Here is a 25,060-nt window from a genome sequence, read left to right on the forward strand (position 1 = left end):
CCCGGAGAGTCGACTGCGGTCGGCGGACCAGTTTTCGGCCAGGCCAGGTCGGAGACAACCCCCGTTGTTTGCGTGGCTGGCAGCAGGCAGCACAACAACAACAACAACAAGCGCGCGAAAACGAGCTTCCCGCGCATCCCGCTGCGGGCGGCAGCCAGTGCGGCCAGTTCGGCGGTGAGTGCGAAAGGCGAGTTTTTTGTTAGCGTTTAGTTTTTTTTTTTTTTTTTTTTTTCTCATAGTTTTTTTTTTTTTTTTGGTTAGTTTTTTTTTTCTTTCTCCTTTTCTACTTTTGCGATTAGTTTCATCACTTTCATTTTCGTTTAGTTTATCGCGTTTATTCGCAAACATGGATCCGACCGAGTCGGACCATGAGGAATGCGACTTCGATTCAACCCTTGAGGGTGACGAGGACGTGGACATGGCGGACTCCGTTTTGGGAGTTCCTTCAAACACCACCAACAGGGACCTCTTCCTGAAGGATAAGGATGCTGGCGGTAAAGGGGGATCCTCGGACGGGTCTAAGAGGACGAAGCGAAAGCGTCCTAAATCAGATCCGAATCCGGTTCCCCCTCAACCACCGATTCCTCCCTTGACTCCAGACCCGATTCCTCCCAATCCAGATCCAAGTCCTCCCAATCCAGATCCAATTCCTCCTAAAACACCGGTGCCGAATCCGGATCCAAATCCCCCTCCGCCCCTGAATCCTCATTCTCAAAAACCGATTCCTCGTCCTCGTCAGTATCAAGAGGGATCGCAAACGGAATGGGTGGTCTTCTTCCGGCCCAAACAGAAGCCGTTAAACTTTGTACAGATCACCAAGGATTTGCAGAAGCACTATCCTGGGGTGGTCGAATGTACCAAGCTGAACAAGAGCAAGCTCCGCGTGATCGTGAACTCCGCGGTGCAAGCGAATCAGATCGTAACTGATCTGCGGTTCAGCATTGAGTACCGTGTTTGGATTCCGGCCCACAAAGTCGAAATCGATGGCGTGGTGACCGATGACAGTCTGTCGCTTGTCGACCTCTCAAGGGCGGTGGGACGCTTCAAGAACCCTAAACTTCCAGCTGTGGAGGTACTCGAGTGCCGGCAACTGGGCAACGTCACCACCGAGGGTGGCCAGAAGAAGTTCATTCCTTCTGCCTCGTTCCGGGTGACTTTTGCAGGGTCAGCTCTGCCGGACTACATTGAGCTGTACAAGCTTCGGCTTCCAGTTCGATTGTACGTTCCGCGAGTGATGAGCTGCGAAAACTGCCAGCAGTTGGGACACACCAAGACCTACTGCAGCAACAAGAGCAAGTGCTCAAAGTGCGCCGGCCCCCACAAGGACGCGGATTGCCAAAAGCAGGCTGAAAAATGCCTGCTTTGTGGCGGGGAACCACACAAAACTCGTCAGTGCCCAAAGTACAAGGAGCGCGAGGACAAGATGAAGCGTTCCTTGAGGGAACGCTCCAAGAAGTCCTTTGCGGAAATCCTTAGTAAGGTGACCCACTCCAATCGCTTCGCTCCTTTGGCGGATGAAGATTCGGAGGACGAGGAATCCGATGTGGAGGTTCTCTTCCAGAGAGACGAGGAAAGTGACTCTTCCGGGCCAAACCCGAAGCGCAACAAGGCTTCCAAGTCCAAAAAAGCCGCTGGCGGTAAGGGTAAGGACAGTGACTCGTTGAACTTCGAGGAGGATTTTCCTTTCGGTCCGTCGGGTAAGCCCGCTCCGAAGCCGGCACCGAAGCCAGTTCCCAAGCCGCTGAAGCCCGTTCCCAAGCTGCCAAAGATCCCCCTGAAACCGGTTCCTCAACCGAATCCGATCACCGATGCCTTCAAAGGAGTCCTTCCTTTTTCCACAATCGTGGAATGGCTGTGCTCTTTCGTGAGTGAACCGACGCGTTTAATCATAAAGCGGTTTGAGCCTCTCGCTAGACACATCGGGAAACAGCTTGCTAGCACGATGCCCCTCTTGTCGTTCATTTCCTTTGATGGGTAATACACCAAAAACGAAAAACGGCATCTCCATTCTACAATGGAATTGTAGAAGTTTAACCCCCAAGTTAAACGATTTTCAACAATTCGCATTCGAACGGGACTGTGATGTGTTTGCGCTGAGCGAAACGTTTCTTATCGGAGATGAGACGCCAGCTTTCCGGGGGTACAACATCATCACAGAGAGCAGGGCAGGACCAAATAGAGGTGGAGGCGTACTGATTGGGGTCAGGAAATGCCACACTTTTAGAAAGGTCACGCTCCCGAAGCTAGGAGGAATCGAAGCAGTCGCAGTACAAGCCAGGATCAGAGGACTGGACATTTGCATTGTGTCCGTCTACGTTCCCCCACAGGTGTCGTTAACTCGACAAAAGTTGTGGGGTATGCTTGAGTTGTTGCAGGCACCGAGACTGGTTCTGGGTGACTTTAATCTTCACAGCACCGAGTGGGGAAGTCACAAGACAGACCCTCAAGCATATCTGATTCATGAACTGTGCGACGACTTCCAGATGACCCTCCTAAACAGGGACAAGCAAGTTACGCGGATTGCAACACCACCAACGCCAACTACGTCCGGTACGAAGGCGAGTGCCATCGACTTGTCGCTCTGTTCCAACAGTCTGGCAGTTCTCTGTGACTGGAACGTGCTTCAAGATCCTCGTGGCAGTGATCATTTGCCGATCGCTATTCTGGTTAGCCATGGCCCACAGCAATCGACAACGGTGGAGATGCCTTACGATCTGACGCGAAATATCGACTGGAAACAGTACGCGGAGGCAGTCTCCATTGGAGTTGAGTTGCGAGCAGGGTTGGCACCGCTTGAAGAATATGCGTTTCTGGCTAATTTGATCTATGACAGTGCGATACAAGCTCAGACGAAACCCGTCCCGGGACCGTACATCCGAACGCGCCCTCCACTTCCCTGGTGGGACAAGGAGTGTACGGATCTCTCGGCGGCCAGGTCTGAAGCTTATGTGGACTTCTGCAAGTGTGGAATCCGAGCGAACTTCCAAAAGTACAGAGCTCTTGATCGCAGGTACAGTAATACTCTGAAGCGGAAGAAGCGAATGTACTGGCGGGAGTTCGTTGAAGGACTACCAGCAGATACGTCCATGAGCACTCTGTGGCGCGTTGCGAGGGCCATGCGTAGAGGTTCCGTTCCGAACGAGAGTGTGGAAAAATCGGACAAGTGGATATTGGATTTCGCCAAGAAGGTGTGCCCGGACTCGGTGCCGACACAACCATCATTCAACGTTGTTGATGGGAGCGATGCTAATCCTCCCTTCTCGATGGTAGAGCTCTCCATAGCACTATTGACGGGCAACAACACTGCTCCTGGTCCGGACAAGATCAAGTTCAGCTTGCTGAAAAATCTTCCGGACGTCGCCAAGCAGCGTCTGTTGAAACTGTTCAACACGTTGGTGGAGCAGAACGTAATTCCACACGAATGGCGACAGGTCCGGGTGGTTGCCATTCAAAAGCCCGGTAAGCCGGCATCCGACCACAACTCGTATCGTCCAATCAGCTTGCTGTCGTGTCTACGCAAGTTGCTGGAGAAGATGATCCTCGACCGCCTCGAACCATGGATGGAACGAGAGCACTTGCTGTCAGACACGCAGTATGGCTTCCGGAGAGGCAAGGGAACAAGCGACTGTCTAGCTTTGCTGGCCACAGGAATCGACATAGCCCGTGGTAAAAAACAGCAAATGGCTTCTGTCTTTCTAGACATCAAGGGTGCATTCGATTCAGTCTCCATCGATGTGTTGGGAGTAAAGCTGCGGCGGAGCGGTCTCAATCCGACGATGTGCAACTTCCTCATCAACCTGTTGTCAGAAAAACACATGCACTTTGTGCAAGGTGATCTGGCAATCACCCGGATAAGTTACATGGGTTTGGCACAAGGCTCACGCCTTAGTCCATCCATGTATAACTTCTACGTCAGCGACATCGATGATTGCTTGACCGGAGACTGCACCCTTATACAGTACGCAGATGACGCAGTGGTTTCAATCGCTGCCAAGAAGGAAGTCGATCTGCTAGAACCCTTGCAAGATACCCTGAACAACTTGGCCCATTGGGCAGTTGGAAAGGGTATTGAATTCTCTCCGGAGAAGACGGAACTGGTCGTTTTTACGGGGAAGCATGAACCGCCGCAGCTCAATCTTTCTCTCTCGGGAAAGACTATCGAGCAGTCGGACCACTTCATGTACATGGGTACCATCTTCGATCAAAAGGGAACATGGGGGAAGCACATCAACTACCTGAAGCAAAAGTGCCTGCAAAGAACTAATTTTCTGCGCAGCGTCTCTGGCAACCGGTGGGGTGCTCATCCTTCTGACCTGCTGCGACTGTACAAGACAACGATACTCTCGGTGCTGGAATATGGCAGTTTCTGCTTCCAAACAGCTGCGAAATCACGCTTGTTGGTTCTCCAGCGGATACAGTACCGAAGTCTTCGCATTGTCTTGGGATGCATGCACTCAACTCACAACATGACCCTCGAGGTCTTGGCGGGAGTGTTGCCTCTGCGAACTCGTTACTACGAACTGTCTTACCGGTTCCTGATCCGGTGTGATTACAGGAATAAACTGGTAATTGACAACTTTGAAACGTTGCTGAACCTTCACGTTGAGTCTCGGCGCATGCTTCTATATTATGACTTTATGTCATCGTGGGAGTGGAGCCCGAGCACAACGGTACAGCGCACGCCTCCGTTAACCAGCAGCACCCTGATTGGCTTCGACACGTCCATGAAAGCCGATACTCGCGGTATCCCAAACCATCTTCTGCGGGGAGTTGTACCGTCGATCTTCGCATCAAAGTACAACCATGTTCCTCCAAACAACAGATTCTTCACCGATGGCTCCAAGCTCGACGGCTGTACGGGCTTCGGTGTTTATCATGAATCTTATCAGCTGTTCTTTAAGCTGAAGGACCCGAGTTCGGTTTACGTCGCAGAGTTAGCCGCGGTTTACTGCGCACTGCGAATCATCGAGACCATGCCACCTGACCACTACTTCATCTTCACCGATAGCTTTAGCTCTGTTGAGGCTATCCGGTCTCTGAAGCCGACCAGGGAGTCTGCGTTTTTCCTCACGGAAATACGCAAGACTTTAAACAACCTGGCGGCTCAGTCCTTCAGCATCACGGTGGTGTGGGTCCGCGCTCATTGCTCGATTCCGGGTAATGAGAAAGCGGACTTGCTCGCCAAGAAGGGTGCTGAGAGTGGAGACATTTTTGAAAGGCCAATTAGCCTACAAGAATGCTACGGTTTTCCGAGGCAGCGTGCGCTTCTGGATTGGCAAAAACAATGGGACGACGACACCAAGGGACGTTGGATGTATTCCATACGACCTAAGGTGCAAAGAAAAGCCTGGTTCAAGGGAATGGACTTGACGCGTGGATTCATCAGAACGATGTCCCGCCTTATGTCGAACCATTACTCGTCCAAGGCTCATCTGTACCGTATCAACATGAGTGATACGAACTTATGCGACTGTGGGCAGGGTTATCAGGACATCGACCATCTCGTATGGGCGTGTCCAGATCACCAGGCTCACAGAATTAAGTTGAAAGTTACCCTCAGGGCCCGAGGAAGACCACCAGAAATTCCGATGCGAGACGCGTTATCTCAACTAGACCTTGATGTTCTCTATCCGATCTATCAGTTCCTCTTAGATTCCAATATATCTATTTAGTTTTTCTTTCAGTTAGTTTTCCTTCAGTTAGTTTTCCTTCAGTTAGTATAACTCGCCTTCACACAAAGCCGTCGTTTCTGGTTGCACCGGAAGCAAAGCAAGAACGCCCCAGCAGCTGGACACCGAGTTGCGGCTGAGGACAAAACGCAAAGGCCAGCAGAGCCAACCAAGACCCCTACACAATCCCCCTTCCCTTCCCACGCCTTGTCTTTAACATCAATCCCTTCCCTACTAACCCCGAGTAGGCCGCGGGTAATCGGCTCCCCTCCCACTAACATTTACACACAAGATCCTCTGTAATTATTAAGTTTTTTGTAATTACAAAAGCCGACTCGGTCCTAACCAGGTCCCAGTACCGAAAAGGACCTAATAAAAATAATTTTATGAAAAAAAAAAAAAAAAAAAAAAGTTGTTAATTTCACCAACAAGAATGTCATCAGATATCTAACCACCATCCAGAATAAACCGGGGGGCCTCGGGGATGTTCCGAAGAGAGGACATTTCCGAAATTCCGGTCCGCAAGGCATAATGGGTGTCAAACTTCATAATTTTCAACGGCAAACCTCAATATGAACATTTCAAGTGTCACAGATGATCTTGCCACCATCCGGATAAACCCGGTGGCCCCGGGGATGTTCCGAATTGGTGACATTTCCGGAAATCCGGTCCACAAGCCATGCTGGGTGTCAAACTTCATACCCATCATAGCTTGTGGACCGGATTTCCGGAAATGTCCTCTCTTCGGAACATCCCCGGGGCCACCGGGTTAATCCGGATGGTGGCAAGATCATCTCTGACACTTGAAATGTTCATATTGAGATTTGCCGTTGAAAATTATGAAGTTTGACACCCATCATGCCTAGCGGACCGGAATTACGGATATGTCCCCTCTTCGTAACATCCCCAAGGGCCACTGGACCGCACTCAGATCCCATATATGCATTGATCCGTTATTAGAGGCCCCCCTGAATACAATGCAACAGTTTTGGGGTCAATTGATCCAGATTGAGACTCATAAAAACAATGTGTAACTTCCGGTATTCATTCCACAAAAAAAAATACTTACACGAGCAGTCGCGCTGGTGTACTTTGTGCACCAACCCAAAAAAACTATTTTAAAAAATATTTTAAAAATAGTTTTAACTATACAATGTCTTAGGTCAACTTGTTTCCGTAAGTAAAAAGGTTTATCTTGAGCATATATCAAGGCTACGGCTTGATTGTTTCATGAAAAACAATTGTTTTTCGAAGTTTCCCAAATCTGGTGCACAAAGTACACTAGCGCGACTTCCCGAAGGTTATTTATTAAGGTCCTGTAATTTTGAGGGAGGCGCATGGTTGCTCAGGATTTTCCACATGTTTTGACGAAGAACTTCGTCTTAGGGCTCTATACAGGGTAGCAATCCAAAATTTCGCGGAGCGAAATGTAACGAAAAATTAAACGCGACTGCAAGATTTGTAACATTAATATCTCAGCTCCTGTTCAACACACGTAAAAGTGGTACCCACCAAACGAAAGGGGAGATTTCACGCATTCTTACTATACCTAATTAATGGCCATGAAATTTAGTTGAAGCACTTAAAAACTGAGTTTAAATTAATAAAACTGCTTCCACACAGCAAGCAAGCACGCACACAACACACACACGCGCACACTCTCTCTCTTGACTCCGCCCCCAAAGCCTTGCCTGCGTTTGGCCTTGACACAATTTGGCGATTTATTCCTTTTGTGCTGCTGCTTCGCCAAACGCCAAAACGATTTGATATAAAAGGAAGTGCCGATCAAGTCAAATCAATTTTGGACGCCGACCTGGAAGGAGCTCCTGTTGTTGCTGATGCGGTACCGAGGAGGAAACCAGCCACGAGGAAATCCACGATCGGACGACGTTGCCGTGGAGATTTTGCGGGACGGGACCAAGGAAGGACGCGCGGGGTGAGGGATTTCACAGCTCGGCGAGCTGCCTTCACCCCGCTCCCCCAAACCGGTGACGGATTTCACAGCTCGAGGAAGCTGCTCTCGCCCGGCGCCCGGTTGAGGAAGCGGCCAGATTCCGTGCATCGTGTTGCCATGGAGATTTTGCGGGACCGAACCAAGGAAGGACGCGAGGGGTGACGGGATCCACAGCTACGCAGAAAGCTGCTCTCACCCCTTCGCTCTCTCTTTGACAAATTTGACTTTTTGGCAGTAGTGGCCACCACCTGGATTGGCCGGAGGCCCCGGGGGTGTTCCGATAGGGGGACATATGCAGAACCATAAGAGTTGGGGCAATATGGGTATCAAACTTTAGGGATTTTGATACTGGACATGAAATTTGACATTTTGGCAGTAGTGACCGCCACCTGGAGTGGCCGCAGGCCCCGGGGATGTTCCGATAGGGGGACATTTGCGGAACCATAAGAGTTGGGGCAATATGGGTATCAAACTTTAGGGATTTTGATACTGGACATGAAATTTTACATTTTGGCAGTAGTGACCGCCACCTGGAGTGGCCGCAGGCCCCGGGGATGTTCCGATAGGGGGACATTTGCGGAACCATAAGAGTTGGGGCAATATGGGTATCAAACTTTAGGGATTTTGATACTGGACATGAAATTTGACATTTTGGCAGTAGTGACCGCCACCTGGAGTGGCCGCAGGCCTCGGGGATGTTCCGATAGGGGGATATTTGCGGAACCATAAGAGTTGGGGCAATGTGTGTGTGTGTGTGGTCCAATCCAATACCCGCTAACCGGTAGCGAAATTATGGGAAAGTATAATTTGTATCAGACTGTGTATATGCCGAATGCTGATACAGCTTATCTCAGTCCCGGGTATTAGGTGGTGACAGCCCTCGCGCTGCTTCCAACGACCCATTTCAGAATGACAGAGCTCCTTGCGGTCCAATTCCGAGGTCGCTGGGCATTGTTCGGCCCCGCCTAAACATAGAAGCAAGCATCTGAAGGAAACTCGATCTATATTTAGACTTCCAATCCCCTCAGGCAAATCAGGGATCAGCGCGTATTTAATATGAGAAGATAACATGTTTCAATACTACGGATCAATTCACTGCTAGACTGTAAAAACCTTCTGATGGCCGACTGCTTAGCGTCCCAGATTACCAATCCAAAGGTGTGAGTTCGAATCCCACCTGATTCATTTTAGTTTTTATTCATATTCAAATTCCTGATTCCAAATTTCAAAGGTACCGACCGGGATTTTATCCCTGAACCTTCTGCTTGGGAGACAGAAGCCGTAACCATTAAGCCACGGAGCCGGTTGAATGGGACGTGGTTCTCTGTATGGCTTTTTGCGAGATGAGAGCAGAGGACAACAATCATCTCAACGTTTCCACTTTACCCGGGCTAACGACCGGCAGTTCCAGTTCACGATGATTTCCCTTCATATGTTGAAAACCACTTATGATTTTGGCACATATTCCGTTTGTCAGCGTTTCCTGTCATTACTGGCGGTAAAAATCTACGTGGAATCAGCTGTGCAGACCTCATGTGTGACAGGAATGCAGGTTTAGCGACTCCCACGGGCAGAACCATAAGAGTTGGGGCAATATGGGTATAAAACTTTAGGGATTTTGATACTGGACATGAAATTTGACATTTTGGCAGTAGTGGCCGCCACCTGGAGTGGCCGCAGGCCCCGGGGATGTTCCGATTGGGGGACATTTGCGGAACCATAAGAGTTGGGGCAATATGGGTATAAAACTTTAGGGATTTTGATACTGGACATGAAATTTGACATTTTGGCAGTAGTGGCCACCACCTGGAGTGGCCGCAGGCCTCGGGGATGTTCCGATAGGGGGATATTTGCGGAACCATAAGAGTTGGGGCAATATGGGTATAAAACTTTAGGGATTTTGATACTGGACATGAAATTTGACATTTTGGCAGTAGTGGCCGCCACCTGGAGTGGCCGCAGGCCCCGGGGATGTTCCGATAGGGGGACATTTGCGGAACCATAAGAGTTGGGGCAATATGGGTATAAAACTTTAGGGATTTTGATACTGGACATGAAATTTGACATTTTGGCAGAAGTGGCCGCCACCTGGAGTGGACGCAGGCCCCGGGGATGTTCCGATAGGGGAACATTTGCGGAACCATAAGAGTTGGGGCAATATGGGTATCAAACTTTAGGGATTTTGATACTGGACATGAAATTTGACATTTTGGCAGTAGTGGCCACCACCTGGAGTGGCCGCAGGCCTCGGGGATGTTCCGATAGGGGGACATTTGCGGAACCATAAGAGTTGGGGCAATATGGGTATCAAACTTTAGGGATTTTGATACTGGACATGAAATTTGACATTTTGGCAGTAGTGGCCGCCACCTGGAGTGGCCGCAGGCCCCGGGGATGTTCCGATAGGGGGACATTTGCGGAAACATAAGAGTTGGGGCAATATGGGTATAAAACTTTAGGGATTTTGATACTGGACATGAAATTTGACATTTTGGCAGTAGTGGCCACCACCTGGAGTGGCCGGAGGTCCCGGGGACATTTGCGAAGCCAGAAGAGTTGGGGCAATATGGGTATCAAAATTCATGGTTTTTGATACTGAACATGAAAATGGCCATTTCGACAGTGTTGGCCAAAACCTGGAGTGGCCGGTGCCCTCAAAGCAGGTTCCCCCGGGGCTCGGAGAGCCTTTTACAGAACCATACGAGTTTTGGCAATATTGGTATCAAAATTCATGGTTTTTGATACTGAACATGAAAATGGCTGGAGGCCCCGGGGGTGTTCCGATAGGGGGACAATGACGGAACCATAAGAGTTGGGGCAATATGGGTATCAAACTTTAGGGATTTTGATACTGGACATGAAATTTGACATTTTGGCAGTAGTGGCCACCACCTGGAGTGGCCGCAGGCCCCGGGGATGTTCCGATAAGGGGACATTTGCGAAGCCATAAGAGTTGGGGCAATATGGGTATCAAACTTTGGGGATTTTGATACTGGACATGAAATTTGACATTTCGGCAGTAGTGGCCGCCACCTGGAGTGGCCGGAGGCTCCGGGGCAGGAGTGTACCTTCCCCCGTTATCCAACGTCAAATTAACATGAGACCATCTTTGAGCAGAAATAAATAGATCTTAAGAAATAACTCTTTAGTGATTGATTTTGTGGCCAAGAAACGCAAATATTAATAACTATAAAAAATTCATTTACTTTTGTGTCCGAAGTTCTTCGTCATGATGGTTATGCCTGTAGCATTACCACAGCACCTTTTTGATTAGAAATAGCTGGAAAATCATTTTTAAAAAATACTCACGACGTCCCGAAGTACACGTAGTTCGACAGCCGCAGGTTGTAGGTGATGAAGAAGCGGTGCACGGTGCTGACGAGTGCGAGCACGACCAGCGCGATCGCACCCTTCCGGGGCCACTTCCAGAGGGCCCAGATGAACAGTGGCGACACCGCAAACAGTTCCGTGTCGATGCCCACGTGGTGCGTGTGCGTCAGACACATGTCCTTAAAGCCAAAGTAGTTGTGGATGAAAAGCATGTTGCGCCACCAGTACTTCTTGCAAATGTCCCCGTGCCCGGTGACGACCAGGTTCCACTGGGGGCCACTGCCGAGGAAGGGGAGCACGAACGTGCAGAACAGGATGAGCGCTCCGAGGGGTGGAGCTATCCGGAGCAGTCGACCGATGTAGTCCTGGTAGAGCTTGACCCGCTTGCCACGCATCCAACGACCCACGAGCGAGTAGGTTGTGAGGAAGCCGCTGAACATGATGAACGGGTCGGTGAAGATGGATGCTGCCCGGCCGATCACGGTCCACGGTTGACCGAGGGTCTGCGAAAGGTACGAAAAGAAATGTTAAGGGATCCACCCTAATCAACCTTTAACAACTCCAACTTACCTCACTCATCCCGGTGCGATTTGTGTACGGATTGAAGAACATCGCCATCGATTTGTGAGCAATGATCAGGAGCAGGGCGTTCAGAAAGCGAATTCCGTGCACGCACGCCACATCGTTCGGATCGTCCTTGACGCAGAAGATGGTCCGCGTGTTACGGATCAACGAAAAGGACGTTAGCCAAGTGTCTTTGGGGGAAATAAAAAGTGTAAAATAAACGTTGCAATACTTTCCTACGAAAAAACGCTGAGCTCTAAACAATTCAACCAACCAAAAGTGCACTCTTACCGTAACGAGGACTTACTTTTGCTGTCCGATCGGAGCTCGTACGCGGTGGACAGGAGCACCAGGACCAGGTAGGCGACGAACCCCGCCCAAACGCGGCCCGTGTTGGGCGTGTAGTACCGCTTCCAGACCGCATCGCGCACCTCGCAAAGTTCCGGCTCGATGAGCACGTCCAGTCGCAGGCCGGTGCCCTCGGTAGAGTCGCGCAGGAACTCGGCTAGCGAGTGCTGGACATCTTGTGGGGTGCAGGCCGCTGGAACGCAGAGGCCCCAGTTGATGGTGGAGAAGCGGGGTACTCGGTGCCCTGGCTGGGAAAGAGAGGAATGGCATGGGGAATCAATTCTAAAGTTTTTTTTTAAAGATCTAACACAAAACAAGATTTTTTGTGTTTTGAATACCCCTGACTCAAGGCAGTTTCAAAATCAACCAAAAAGCAAGATTGAAAATTTTGTTTATTGTATATTTGTTTTTTAAACAAAAAACAATAGAATTCGAAATAACTCATATTTATCCGGGAATTACAAAGAAATTTTGAAATACAATATAAAGCTATTATAATTTAATTTTAGTTTTACTTCTCACACTGCACTAATAAAATTAATTCCTGAAGTATTTCAGTTAGATCTTGTTTCTTCTTTTACAAACAATAGATCTCGTTGCACATAGTTGAGCCCTCCTAGACAATTTTAGAGCTTGTCAAAATAATGTCAGGGAAGAGACATTTAAATCATCGAACGAAAACTCATGCCAATGATAGATGTCTTCACTTTAACCTAAATCACAAAAATAGCACTTCAAACTTTCCGTATTAAGATAGAGCTTTACGCTATTGAAGAAAGTTGTTAAAAATGGCGTTTCCTACAACTTTTCTAAAGACACCAAAGCGCTATTTCGTCATCCGGCTTTAAAAAAAATTCTGAGGAACCCTTATATCCCTATTTAAAAAAAATAGATTTCAGTTACGGACCACTGTGCATTTAACTAATTATTTGAGCTAATCTATAAACGTATTTTGCAATAATAAAAAAAAAACTATAAAAACCGTAAGCTGGATTGATATGCAGATTTTTTTTGGGAAATCAAAAGTACTAATTAAATTCAAACGGAATCACTGCGTGTTTTTTGGACAACCTTAAGGAGAAAAAATAGTCATCGCTACTTTCAAATGTGTCTTATAGGAAATTTTCTCAGCTTTCCAATGCTTCTAAGAGCGAAATGTTTCATCGAGAAATTTCTGAGATATCTTTATTTTAAGTATTTTGTTTTTAACCCCTCCATCATTTATTGAAAAAAAAAATTAAAAACTGTTTAGAAAACTTGTCAAATGATGTGTTTAATGTGTCATTTACTCATCAAAATGTGCAAAATAAGACAAGAAACAACTTTGTAAAAGGTTGCAAATCGCTAAACATTTTAAAAATTAAGTTTTAACCGAGTTTTTGAATATGCGGGATTTATTCAGAAATTAAAATCAGAAACCGTATTTAACTAAATGTTTACAAGAATTAATAGATTAGTGCATAATTTTTGTGTACAAATATCAGTCGTCTGCTCTGATTTAGCTTGGATTTAGCTGATTCAACCAAAATTTTGGCAGGTTTTAGATTGTTAGGGGTAATTAGATTTTTTATGAATAATTATCATATTTCTTTAACCAAACATAAACCAGTTGCAACCAGTTGATACCAAAACATGTTATTTACTCGAAATTGAACTACAAATTACTGTGTAGAGTTTCGAGGGAAACACTTTTCATGAGTATGAAAGGTTTTTTTTTTTGTATGAAATGATCAAGTAATCAGCAATCCCAAGTAACCAAACAGCACTAAAACAAGTCAGTGTTCAGCACTACAAGCGCTTTACCAGCTGCGGATTATTGTTAACAAGTTTAGACATCTGCACTAAAAGCGCTTTTACAGCTGATTTGCGGTCGGGTTTGGACTTTATATTTCTGATTTCCAGCTAGCCTCTACTGTTGTTGATTCAACCCTGCACAAAACGTCAAAAAAATTGAGAGAAGCAAAAATGTGGCTCTCTCAGCTCTCTCTATTTCCTCCTCCCCCTCTTCTGATCTATTTTTGGATTGTTTACTACCCCGTTACCGACTCAGCTGTCCGAGTGGGGAAGAGCCGACTTTTTATTTGCGTTAAAGGTAGATGTTGGAGATGTGATGCCTTGATGCTTGAGTTTGCCGCCGATGTGTTGTATTTTCTGCGCCTTTATCCATTCGCCCAATTTGGAGTTGGCTTACCGCAGCTGTTATAAAACCAACAAATGCTTGTACTTTGCATGATACCTAAAATAACTCTGTGGTATATGCTCCGTCAGACTCTGCTGGGGCAGGTTCCTCCTTTATGACCAGTACCCCAGTACCCATGGCGAATTCTGAAGATTCTTTAGGCACCGAAGAGGTCCGAAAAATGTCAACCTTTAGGCCAACCTACATTTATCAAAAGAAGCGATTCTCTTTTATAATAATCGCAACATTAGTCCTCATTTTGTTTATTCAGCTCTTTCGAAAAATTTCGATAAGGACTGAAAAAATCGACAGCACCTGCTAAAGCATGAATTCATGATGAATCTCAGCAACCAACTGACAGCGGAAATTTTCTCCGCAGGTTTGTGATGGTTGTTCTAGTTGAAGGGATGAGCGAGTAAGAAATGTGTTTATTTTCGTTTGCTTCATTCTCTCGCTTTCACACCTCTACTGTGTTGCCAGTTAATGGGAAAAAAAATCCAGCAGTGTTGCTAGGAGCAGCATTAATTCAGCTGCATTTCAGCAAAGCATAAAGCAATTGTTTTAGAGCTGATTTGTTCTGATCTTAGCTGTTTTATGACTAACTAGCTGGTGAATGCTGATGAACAGCTAATTTATGCTTTATATTAATGCTGGATGGTTATTAAGGGTATAGACTTTATGAGTGATTTTAGAAAATGCAAAAATACGATTTTTTGAACATTTTTACTGTACTTCGACCGCGGCACCGTCAAAATCCAAGACCTGCGACGGACTAATGCGTTGGACGGTTTTTGGGTAAACTGGCGGTTTTACTCCAAAAACCCAATGGACGTAGCGCAATGTCACCGTTGCCAGAAGTTCGGCTACGGCTCGCGGAACTGCAACCTCCCGCCCCGCTGCGTAAAGTGCGGTGAAACACACCTCTCGGAGAAGTGTGCACTGCCGTGCAAGGCGGACTTGGGGGACAAGGCAGAGCAAACAAAGGCGCACATTAAGTGCGCCAAATGAGACGGCAACCATACCGGTAATTACCGCGGATGCGTCGCGCGATAGGCCTACCTCGAGGAGCAGGAAAAGAGGAAGAAGAAAGCAGCAGCATCCCACCCTTCTCAGCGGAATACGAGCTCTACCGTTCCTGCAGCTGGACAGCGTACGGTTCCAGCGGACAACCCAGCGTTCCCTCCTGGATGAGGGCGATCGTTCGCCAGCGTGGTCGCTGCCGGTAGCGGCGATGCGGCCCAGCAAGAAGTAACCGGGGAAGATCTCTTTACCCTGCCGGAGTTCTTTGCTCTCGCGGGGGAGATGATGAAACGGTTCCGGACCTGCCGTAACAAGGCGGAGCAATTTCTGGCCCTTGGGGAGCTAATGATTAAGCACATCTACAATAGATAAAAAAACTGTGATCTAGTTTAAGCTTTTTCTATTTCTATCCCCTTTCCTTTTCAATTTCAGTAAGTTTTTTCTAAATTTTTTCTTACTCTTGGTAATCTCTTAGTGATAAGCAATAATCGTGCCAAAATGGATTGAGATTTAACACACAGCTGAAAGGAACTCCAAAACTTTGTTATGTACTGCGAATGAACAAATTGTAACATGATTATTCACTAATAAAACCGAATTGAAATTGAAATTGAAATGTTCAAACTTTGTAACTTCTGAATCCCGGGGTTTAGAGAGTTGGTCCAAAAGACTTTTATTCACCGGCGAGATTTCTCGAAACAAGTCGGTCTCGTTCGTGTACATCCTTGGACCATATCCGCCCATTCTTCTTTGCTGACAAAATTGTTAAAGACATCAACTATTTGTATACCTGATTTATCAAAATTATCTGGCCTACACGCCTGTGCTATTCACATAAGTAGCAAAAATGGCTTATATACTAACATTTCTTGTACATGTTCAATTAGATTTATTTTTCTTTTTTTTTTTTTTTTGAGATTATTAAATAATTAAATAATACCTCAGCTTGCAAATCACTGGCTAACAAACCGGGCGGCGTTTCATTTGTGATTCGCTGATAAGATGATGAATAGTTAACTCAATCTGCCAGGACAGTTATCTTGCATCGTGTTTCTCACCATTTAATTATTCAAATTGCAAATCACAGCAGCGGCACACAACATACGAAAACCGTTTACTCTCAGATGCATCTCTGAGCACGTGCACGCTCATTCATGCTTTGCCGGTTCCTACCAGTTTGAGAGATAGCGAGGTAATGTGCTCAGAATGCCACTGCCATGACGCTATAAGTAAAAGTTGTTCTGCCAGCTTGAACGATTTCAAGGAGGGGGCTCATCGGACGAGCCTCTCTGCTGGGATTCACACGACAGAACGTTTCGATGGTTGCGAATATCAAGGTGACAAGTACGGACTTAACCTTGCATTGAGGTTTCTTCGCAGTGAATCCCACACTTGTTATTGTGAGGATATGTATTGACTCAAGGATGCGTTCAGGAGATAATTCACACTTTTTACTGATATTGCACAATTTGTTAAACTGGTTGCTCATCGATCACGTGCGCAGTACTCGACCTTACATTTGAAAGCAAGGTTAATTGACCGGTTTAGTAATTTAAAGCAAATTGAACAAATTGTTGAGTTTTTGAGAACAAATCACCTGATTTTTCTAGCTCAAATCTCTGAGCTCAAATTAAAAATTCACTACCAACAATCAACAAACACAGCATTGACACAAGATCGTGAAAAAAATGTTTGCATAGTATCTCATCATTGATACATTCTCGTGATCAAATCATGAATATAGATGACGCCAACCACGTTGAAGCTAAAAAAAATCTCAACAAACTGCTACAACATCACATCACACATCACGCTGTAACATGACGTTCCAAATCACATCACATCAAATTCTCTAATGAAAAAAGCAGCTGTACTTACATCACCCAGCTGACTTTTGAGCATCCCGTGCGACTGCACCAGGCTGAACACGTGCTGCAGCAGCGCCGTGCTGGCAACGCTGGGCTGTATTCCGGCCAGGCAGTACCGGCCCTGAAGTGACGGATCGTTGTTGCTGCTGCTGCTCGCGGTTGTTGGCACGTTGACGTTCAGACACTGGTCGTAGTCACCGTACTGGTTGATGTTGCCGTTCAGAACGCCGGAGCTGATCTTCCCACTGGCGTCGTGCACTGGAAAAGGGAAGGTTATGTTTGAAAGAATAACATAAGTAAATCTTAAAATGTTTAAATTTATTAAAAGCTAAGGAATCCTTTGCTAAATCGGCTGATTTCGACCATTTTTAGTTTTTGATTTTTTTTTATTTGGCTAAAACTTTGAGGTGGACGCTATTTTGTGTCATTGCCAATGACTCATTGGATCGGCCATACAAGTCTCCATACAATTTTAGCAGCTGTCCATACAAAAATGGTACGTACATTTTTTGAAATTCTGTTACTTTTGAATAAATTTTATGATCAATTTTGTGTTTTGTACAAAGTTGTAGATATTGAGTCCTCAACTATACCAATCAGGAAAAAAAAACAAACAACTCTCCATTTTCTAATGTCGATATCTCAGCAACTAATGGTCCAATTTTCAATGTTAAAAAATGAAACATGCATGAAATTTTCCGATCTCTTCGAAGACAATATTTTCATATTTGTTATATCAAGACTAACATTTCAAAAGTGGGTTATATTGAATGTTTAGCTCTTTTAAAATGTCAGTCTTGATTAAAAAAATGAAAATATTGTTTTTGAAAACATCGGAAAATTTCGGAGAATAGAAAATCTGACCTTTAGTCGCTAAGATATCGACGTTAGAAATTGGAGGGTTGTTTGGGTGAGACTTAGAAAATATTAATTTTCCTTTTTTTCTGTTTCTTGAAGCTGCTGTAGTTATCTCAGCAACCAGAGATCCAATGTTCAATGTCTCTTAGACAATTTCATAGTTAGTAATTTTTTTGAACTTTTCAAAAAAAAAAAATGTTGGAATTGGTCACTATTTTATAAAATCGAAAAATGGCAAATATTTCGATGAAAAACTTTAGGTAGCTATATCTTGAAAACGGAGCCCTATATAAAAAAATCTGTGAAGTATTTTTCGATTCAATTCTTTATTGAGAATAAAATAAAAAAAAAGTCAAAGTAGTTATGTCACAGACATAACCGGAATGGCGTAGACTACGTAAAGTTTTGATATGTGGACAGAGTTTTCCATATCTTAATTTTGAAGAATTAGCTAGATACTTGAAATACATTAACGGAATAAGATCGTGAATGGGAAATGAACCCCCCAACAAGACAGAACTTACACACTCTTAGGCCAGTAAACTCAATCGGACCGTGTACGTACCGGTTGTTGAAACGGAATTCGTATACGATTCGAATTGAATTCCGATTTAGTTGACTTTTACTAGAAAGAGATGATAAATCTGATGCGAACAAAACCGCAGCTGCCATGTAAACATACTTTGAATGTGTTGGTAAATCTTTGACTAGAAAGCCTTATTCAAACAACAACATCGAATGGAGGAAGGAAAGAGAAGAACGAAAAACGATTTTTTCGCGAACCGAATGAATGTTTGGTAGCAGAATGAGGGGGAGGGAGAGGGGTTGGGGGCGAGAGCAGCCTCAGAAAGCTGTGCAATCCGTCACCCCCGAAGACCAACATTTGTTCCTGAAAAGCATTTCACCGACTCATGACGGGTGGTACGAGAGACGGGGAGTGAGGGCAACTCCGAAAAGTTTGGAATCCTCACGCCATTCCTCTTATTTGACAACCACGGCTTGGCCTACGAGAGGCAACTGTTCGGCGAGAAGGCAGCAGGCGACGCTTTGTTGTTGCAGACTCGTCCCGGGTGGGACGAGGGACGGGGAGTGAGGGCAACTCCGAAGAGTTGGGCAGTCCTCACCCCCTTCCTCAGAATATTCAAACGGTCCGGCCATCGAGAGGCAACTGTCGACGACGAGAAGGCGGTGCGCACTTCTGTTGTAGCTCTGGTCCCTCTCTCTCTTGCTGCTCTGGTCCTCTTCTGCTGCTGCTGGTGAGGTCTAAGACGTGAATGTTGGTCTGAAAACTGGCGCACTTTCTTATATATGTTTTCGGCCCGCTACTTCCCCTCCTTTTTCGCGACCGACACTCGGTCGCGTTGCTCGGGTGATTTTCCCCTCAAAATAGGTACTTGACATTCCCGTCCGTGAGTGGGAAGCGCTCATTTTGCTTGCAAAATCTCTGCATTTTGAAAACATTTTAAAACATTGAATTGTTTCAATAGTTAAACTATTTTGCCAACAATGAAAGTTTTATAGCAAATTGCTGAATAATTTTCGAATCGAATGGAACATAAATCGTGTCGATTCGATTTGAGGGAAGGAAGATATAAGCGTTTGACGGATGACGAAGCAATCCAGGGCCTTCGGCCCGGGTTTTTTGAAATGGCACCCCAGTACCTTCGAGTAAGACGTAGTCTACGTCAAAAAAAAAAATATGTACAGTCCAGACTCGATTATCCGAAGCCTCGATTATCCGAAGTTTCGATTATCCGAAGGTTTGTATGGGACTTCGGATAATCGAATCACGAAGATAACATTTTTTTTTCGTTTTTTTCCTTTATCTTGTTTTAAGCTTCAAATTCAAGTTCTGCGACCCCATTTTAGTCATATTAGAATAGTTGATTGCGTATTAAATAATAAAATGCATTTTTTTAATATTTCGTCACCACCATATTGGCCGCCATCTTGGATTAAAAAAAATTAAATCACTTTAGCGTAGTTCAGGGGTCATACTTAAGCTCGACCGTCAAAAATAAGACATTGAAAAAAAAATCGTGATTCGATTATCCGAAGTTTCGATTATCCGAAGTGAAATTTTTCCGAGGCCTTCAGATAATCAAGTCTGGACTGTATAAAATCTCGTTTTTTTTTCAAAAAAAAATATTCTTCATAAAATTATAACTCGGCGGAAGAATGTTTGATCAAACTTCTCTTTAGCTCAAAAGTTGCGGGGTTTTGTCCCCTAAGGAAGTCGCCCCAAATGGGTCCGAAAAATCAGGGGGCAAAACATAAACATAAATTTTTGTTTAAAAAGGTTATCAAAAATAAGTTAGTTAATTTTCATTCCATAATAGCGTTATATTAGTTGCCCAACAAGTAAACAAGATCTATTCCCAGTTGTGAATGCTTCAGAAATAAATATTATCTGAATTATTGACATGCAATTTACAGACAAGCTGATTAGTTTAATATGAACAGTCGATTGAAATGATTAAAATCAAATAAGGTTCTCTCATTAATTTTTCTTGTATATTTACAAAAAAATTGGTGCCAAAAAGTTAGGAAAATGTATACATTCGCTTGTATTTGGGAATATTTTTCCTCGGGAAATCCCGGGACGGAAAATTGGACGCTCTAATGGACAGCTGCCAAAATTGTATGGAGACTTCTATGGACGAACCAATGACACAAACTAGCTTCTTTGGTCATAGGGAAGGCCCCAAAAAGTTTGAGTCAAATAAAAAAAATCAAATAAAATCTATTTCCAGTTTTGGCAGAGAATGCTGAGCTATTCAAATTTAAAAAAAAGAACATCGCTGAAATTTCAATAAAAAAACTAACTTAATCCACCTATGTGGTTGATGCCTTCCTCACTTTTTACCAACAATGGGTAATATGAGTGGTTTGGACACATATTTCAGCTATTTTTTTGAATCCAGAAAAAAACGTACACATATATAACTTAAGTAATCATAACTCGAGACAAGGTTGCCAGATCTTCAATGTTTTGGACTCGTTAGAAAGGTTTTTCGATTACCTAACCAACGATGGGTCGGATGATGGATCCGGACATAGTTTACATACATTTATGTGAGATCCGGCTTCCAAAAAGTACATAAATATTACTTAAGTGGCCATATCTCGAGACAGGGTTGCCAGATCTTCAATGTTGTGGACTCGTTGGAAAGGTTTTTTGATTACCTAACCAACGATGGGTCGGATGGTGGATCCGGACATAGTTTACATACATTTAAGTGAGATCCGGCTTCCAAAAAGTACATAAATATTACGTAAGTGGCCATATCTCGAGACAGGGTTGCCAGATCTTCAATGTTGTGGACTCGTTGGAAAGGTTTTTTGATAACCTAACCAACGATGGGTCGGATGATGGATCCGGACATAGTTTACATACATTTAAGTGGGATCCGGCTTCAAAAAAGTGCATCAATATCACTTAAGTGGACATATCCCGAGACAGGGTTGCCAGATCTTCAATGTTTTGGACTCGTTGGAAAGGTTTTTTGATTACCTAATCAACGATGGGCCGGATGGTGGATCCGGACATAGTTTACATACATTTAAGTGAGATCCGGCTTCCAAAAAGTGCATCAATATCACTTAAGTGTTCATATCTCGAGACAGGGTTGCCAGATCTTCAGTGTTTTGGATTCGTTGGAAAGGTCTTTTGATTACTTAACCAACGATGGGTTGGATAGTGGATCCGGACATAGTTTACATACATTTAAGTGGGATCCGGCTTCAAAAAAGTTCATCAATATCACTTAAGAGGACATATCTCGAGACAGGGTTGCCAGATCTTCGATGTTTTGGACTCCTTGGAAAGGTCTTTTGATTACCTAACCAACGATGGGTTGGATGATGGATCCGGACATAGTTTTCATGCACATAAGTGAGATCCGGATAAATGTGAAAACACATTTTTATATATAACTTTTGAACTACTTATCGAAACTTCAAACAATTCAATAGCGATGTATGGGACCCTAAACCAAGTCGAATGCAACCGGTTTGATCAAAATCGGTCCAGCCAGTGCTGAGAAAACTTGGCAAGAATTTTGAACACATACATACATACACACACACACACATACACACACACACACAGACATTTGTTCAGTTTTCGATTCTGAGTCGATAGGTATACATGAATATAGGTCTACGAGCTGTATTTCAAAAGTTCATTTTTCGAGCAGGATTATAGCCTTACCTCAGTGAGGAAGGCAAAAATACTGCTGCAATTCACAAAATCTGAGAAGGGTTTGTACTTACTTCGCCAGGCCCACAGCCGGGGGGTGCGCAGTGCTGCCAGATACGCGTCAGAGGCTCGCTTACAGCCCGGCGAAACTCGACTGCTGTAGGCCGGGTTGAACGGCGCGTGGATGGAGAAAAACTTCTGGCCCAGAATGGAAACATACTCTGCGAAGGAGAGAGGGAGAGAGAGAACGATATGTGGATTACTCATTTTGCAACAGGTTTTGCAGAATTTCAAGTGCAGTGAGTGGCCGATCTGGTGCAACTTTGAACTAGACCTACACACTGGCGACTTGCACTTGCACTTGTTGGCCGAAGAAGCAGCGTGCGGCCCAAGGTCGTTGACATTGTGGCGCGGGTCTGGTTTTACGGCACACCAGCAGTTGGACGTGACGGTGGTCCAAAGTGGGTCAAGGTCACGTTCGCGATTTGTCGCGGCGTGGAAATTGGAGTGCAACCAGCTGTAATGAGGATGTGTGTGTGCAATCAGGCTTTGCGTGAATTGTTTTCACGATGAAGACATATCGATCGTAAAATGTGGATCAGTTGGATTTCCTTACCGAAGCAATACCCATTCAGTGCAAACTGGGGTGAACAGGGATGAATTTTAAGGGGGTTAAAACATTAAAAATCAATTCAAGCATATCAATTATTCGAAAAATAGGAAATATTCAATACACACCTGGTTACAAAAGCTTAAACTTTTTCACCTCATGTACCCCACCCCATCATTAGTATACTGCATCAATTAATTTTTTTTCCAACAATTCAGGTGGCGAACAATATTCTTAAAAAAAACTTATTGATTTCTTCAAAGATAACATTTTTTTTTTATTGATTTGGTGTCTTTGGCAAAGTTGTAGGTATTAATGAGGACTTAAAAAAATAGGTACATGAAAAAGAATGTGATTTTTAATTAAAAAAAATTTCACAAAAATTCAATTTCCAAAAATCAGTTTTTTTTCTAATATTTTTTTGGGGACAAAGCCCTGCTTTTATAAAGCCATTCAGAAGTATGGACCAAAGAAAAAGAAACAGGAAAATTGAAACTTTTTATGTCTAACCCAAACAACCCTCCATTTTCTAATGTAGATATCTCAGCAACTAAGGCCGATTTTCAATGTTAAAATATGAAACATTCGTGAAATTTTCTGATCTTTTCGAAAACAATATTTGACATTTTTATCAAGACTAACATTTCAAAAGGGCGTAATACTGAATGTTTGTCCATTTTGAAATGTTAATCTAATTATCTAATTATTCGCTCTACAGCATTGCCTTGGCGTTCTCGATTGCGAGATTCCTACTCGAAACTAGGTGTTCGAAGGCTTGATTGTTGAGGCAATTGCAAACCTCTTTTTACACCTAAGCTTCCATCCACCTCGGGATTCGAACTGATGACCTTTGGATTGTTAGTCCAACTGCCTACCAGCGACTCCACCGAGGCAGGACCCAGGGAGACGACTCCTACACCTGGACTGAGCTAACGACCTAACCTTTAGGTTAGACCGGGACCAACATTTACTTCCCTGTCCGACGGAAGGCGTGATCAGACAAATCTCGTCTCAAAATTTGCCACCAGGACCTTCTGGGATCGAACCCAGGCCGACTGGGTGAGAGGCAACCACGCTTACCCCTACACCACGGTCCCGGCTCTTTTGAAATGTTAGTCTTGATTAAAAAAAATCGATGCAAAAATGGTATATGACTAGTCGAAAATATGTATCTTTTGGAGGAATTGTCTGATCGATTTGGTATCTTCGGCAAAGTTGTATTTAAGAAAAGGAGTATTCAGGAACAAATTAATTCACAGAGGTAAAAACATGCTGATTTTAAAATTACCGTTTGTTCACAAAATACCAAATTGCAGCAAACTCTGCCACTTTTCAAGCCATAGAAAAGTATTTGTTTTTGACGAAAACAAATAAAGGAATCTCACTTAATTTTTTTACATTCTTTCTTTGTGACCAAGTCAAACATTATTTTATAAATATTTTGAACAACCCTAAAGGGCGCAATATTTAATATTTTGCCCTTTTGAAATATTGGTCATGAATTATAAAAGTTTCACAAAATCTTGAGTAATATTTCTATATTTTTCAAAAATAAAACATCACAGCAAAAAGCCCTTTTGTGTCATTGTCATTTTTTTTTAATTAAAAAAAAGACAATTACACAAAGGGGCTTTTTGTCATAGTTTTAGCCAAATTATAAAAAATACAAACAAAATAAATTTACGGTATACGGGGAGATTTGCTCAGGTGTAAAATTTGATAGTGTGATATATGAAAACTTTTATACATAATTTTAGCATTATTTATTTTAGAGGTACTATAACACATTTCCTTTGTAAAATTGTTTAAAAATCATAGCACTTGCAACAAAATAGGGCCCACTTTTTGAACTATACCTTAAAAATTGATATTTTTATCCACCAGAACTAAACTAAACTTCTGTATAAACATTTCCAATATTCTACTACCGCCATATTGGACGCCATCTTGGATTACACGTTCCCTGTGTACTTTGGAGTATTTTTGAGGTCATATTTGAGTTTAGCGACCCTAAATTAGTATCTGTTGCTTCTTGATACCAACAATAAGCACCTTTTTTAGATTCGTGTCTTGACTATAGTGTAAAACACACATACTGGCAGCAAGGCACAGCAACGAGAGAGTTTTCGTCGCATTCGCCGCTCGCACTGAGAGCGACAATAACGTAAACAAAAAAGCGAAAAAACCGCCCCGCCGGCCTGACCTCAAGCCTTAAGACGCAAATAAAAGTGAATAGTTAGTTTGAAATTAAAGGCAATTTTAATAAATCAAAATGAAAAAATAAAATAAAATATCATTATAGGGGAGAGTGGGAGACTTGATCCCCGGGGACACTTGATCCCAAGCCTGTATCTCGTCATGTGGGTAAAACAATTAGCTTTGTTCTAGAAAATTGTGCGAAATTAACCAAAACTCATTGTAGAAAATCAAGAAAAAAAATAAAAAAAAGGTTTAGATTG

General features: G+C 44.0%; 1 protein-coding gene across 2 annotated transcripts in view; it reads right to left on the bottom strand.

The window, feature by feature from the left end:
• The window catches only part of LOC120419617 (nose resistant to fluoxetine protein 6), a 62,356-nt gene that overhangs the window by 21,678 nt on the left and 15,618 nt on the right, over positions 1-25,060 (bottom strand). For both annotated transcript variants that reach the window (XM_039582358.2, XM_039582359.2), the window contains exons 2-6: positions 22,066-22,212; positions 16,943-17,190; positions 11,825-12,113; positions 11,524-11,708; positions 10,933-11,456 (exon numbers count right to left, since the gene is read on the bottom strand). In XM_039582358.2, coding sequence (XP_039438292.1) covers positions 10,933-11,456; positions 11,524-11,708; positions 11,825-12,113; positions 16,943-17,190; positions 22,066-22,212 — 1,393 coding nt within the window. The remainder of the gene's footprint in view (positions 1-10,932; positions 11,457-11,523; positions 11,709-11,824; positions 12,114-16,942; positions 17,191-22,065; positions 22,213-25,060) is intronic.

This window comes from Culex pipiens, chromosome 1, assembly GCF_016801865.2.
Source record: "Culex pipiens pallens isolate TS chromosome 1, TS_CPP_V2, whole genome shotgun sequence".
Taxonomy (NCBI): domain Eukaryota; kingdom Metazoa; phylum Arthropoda; class Insecta; order Diptera; family Culicidae; genus Culex; species Culex pipiens.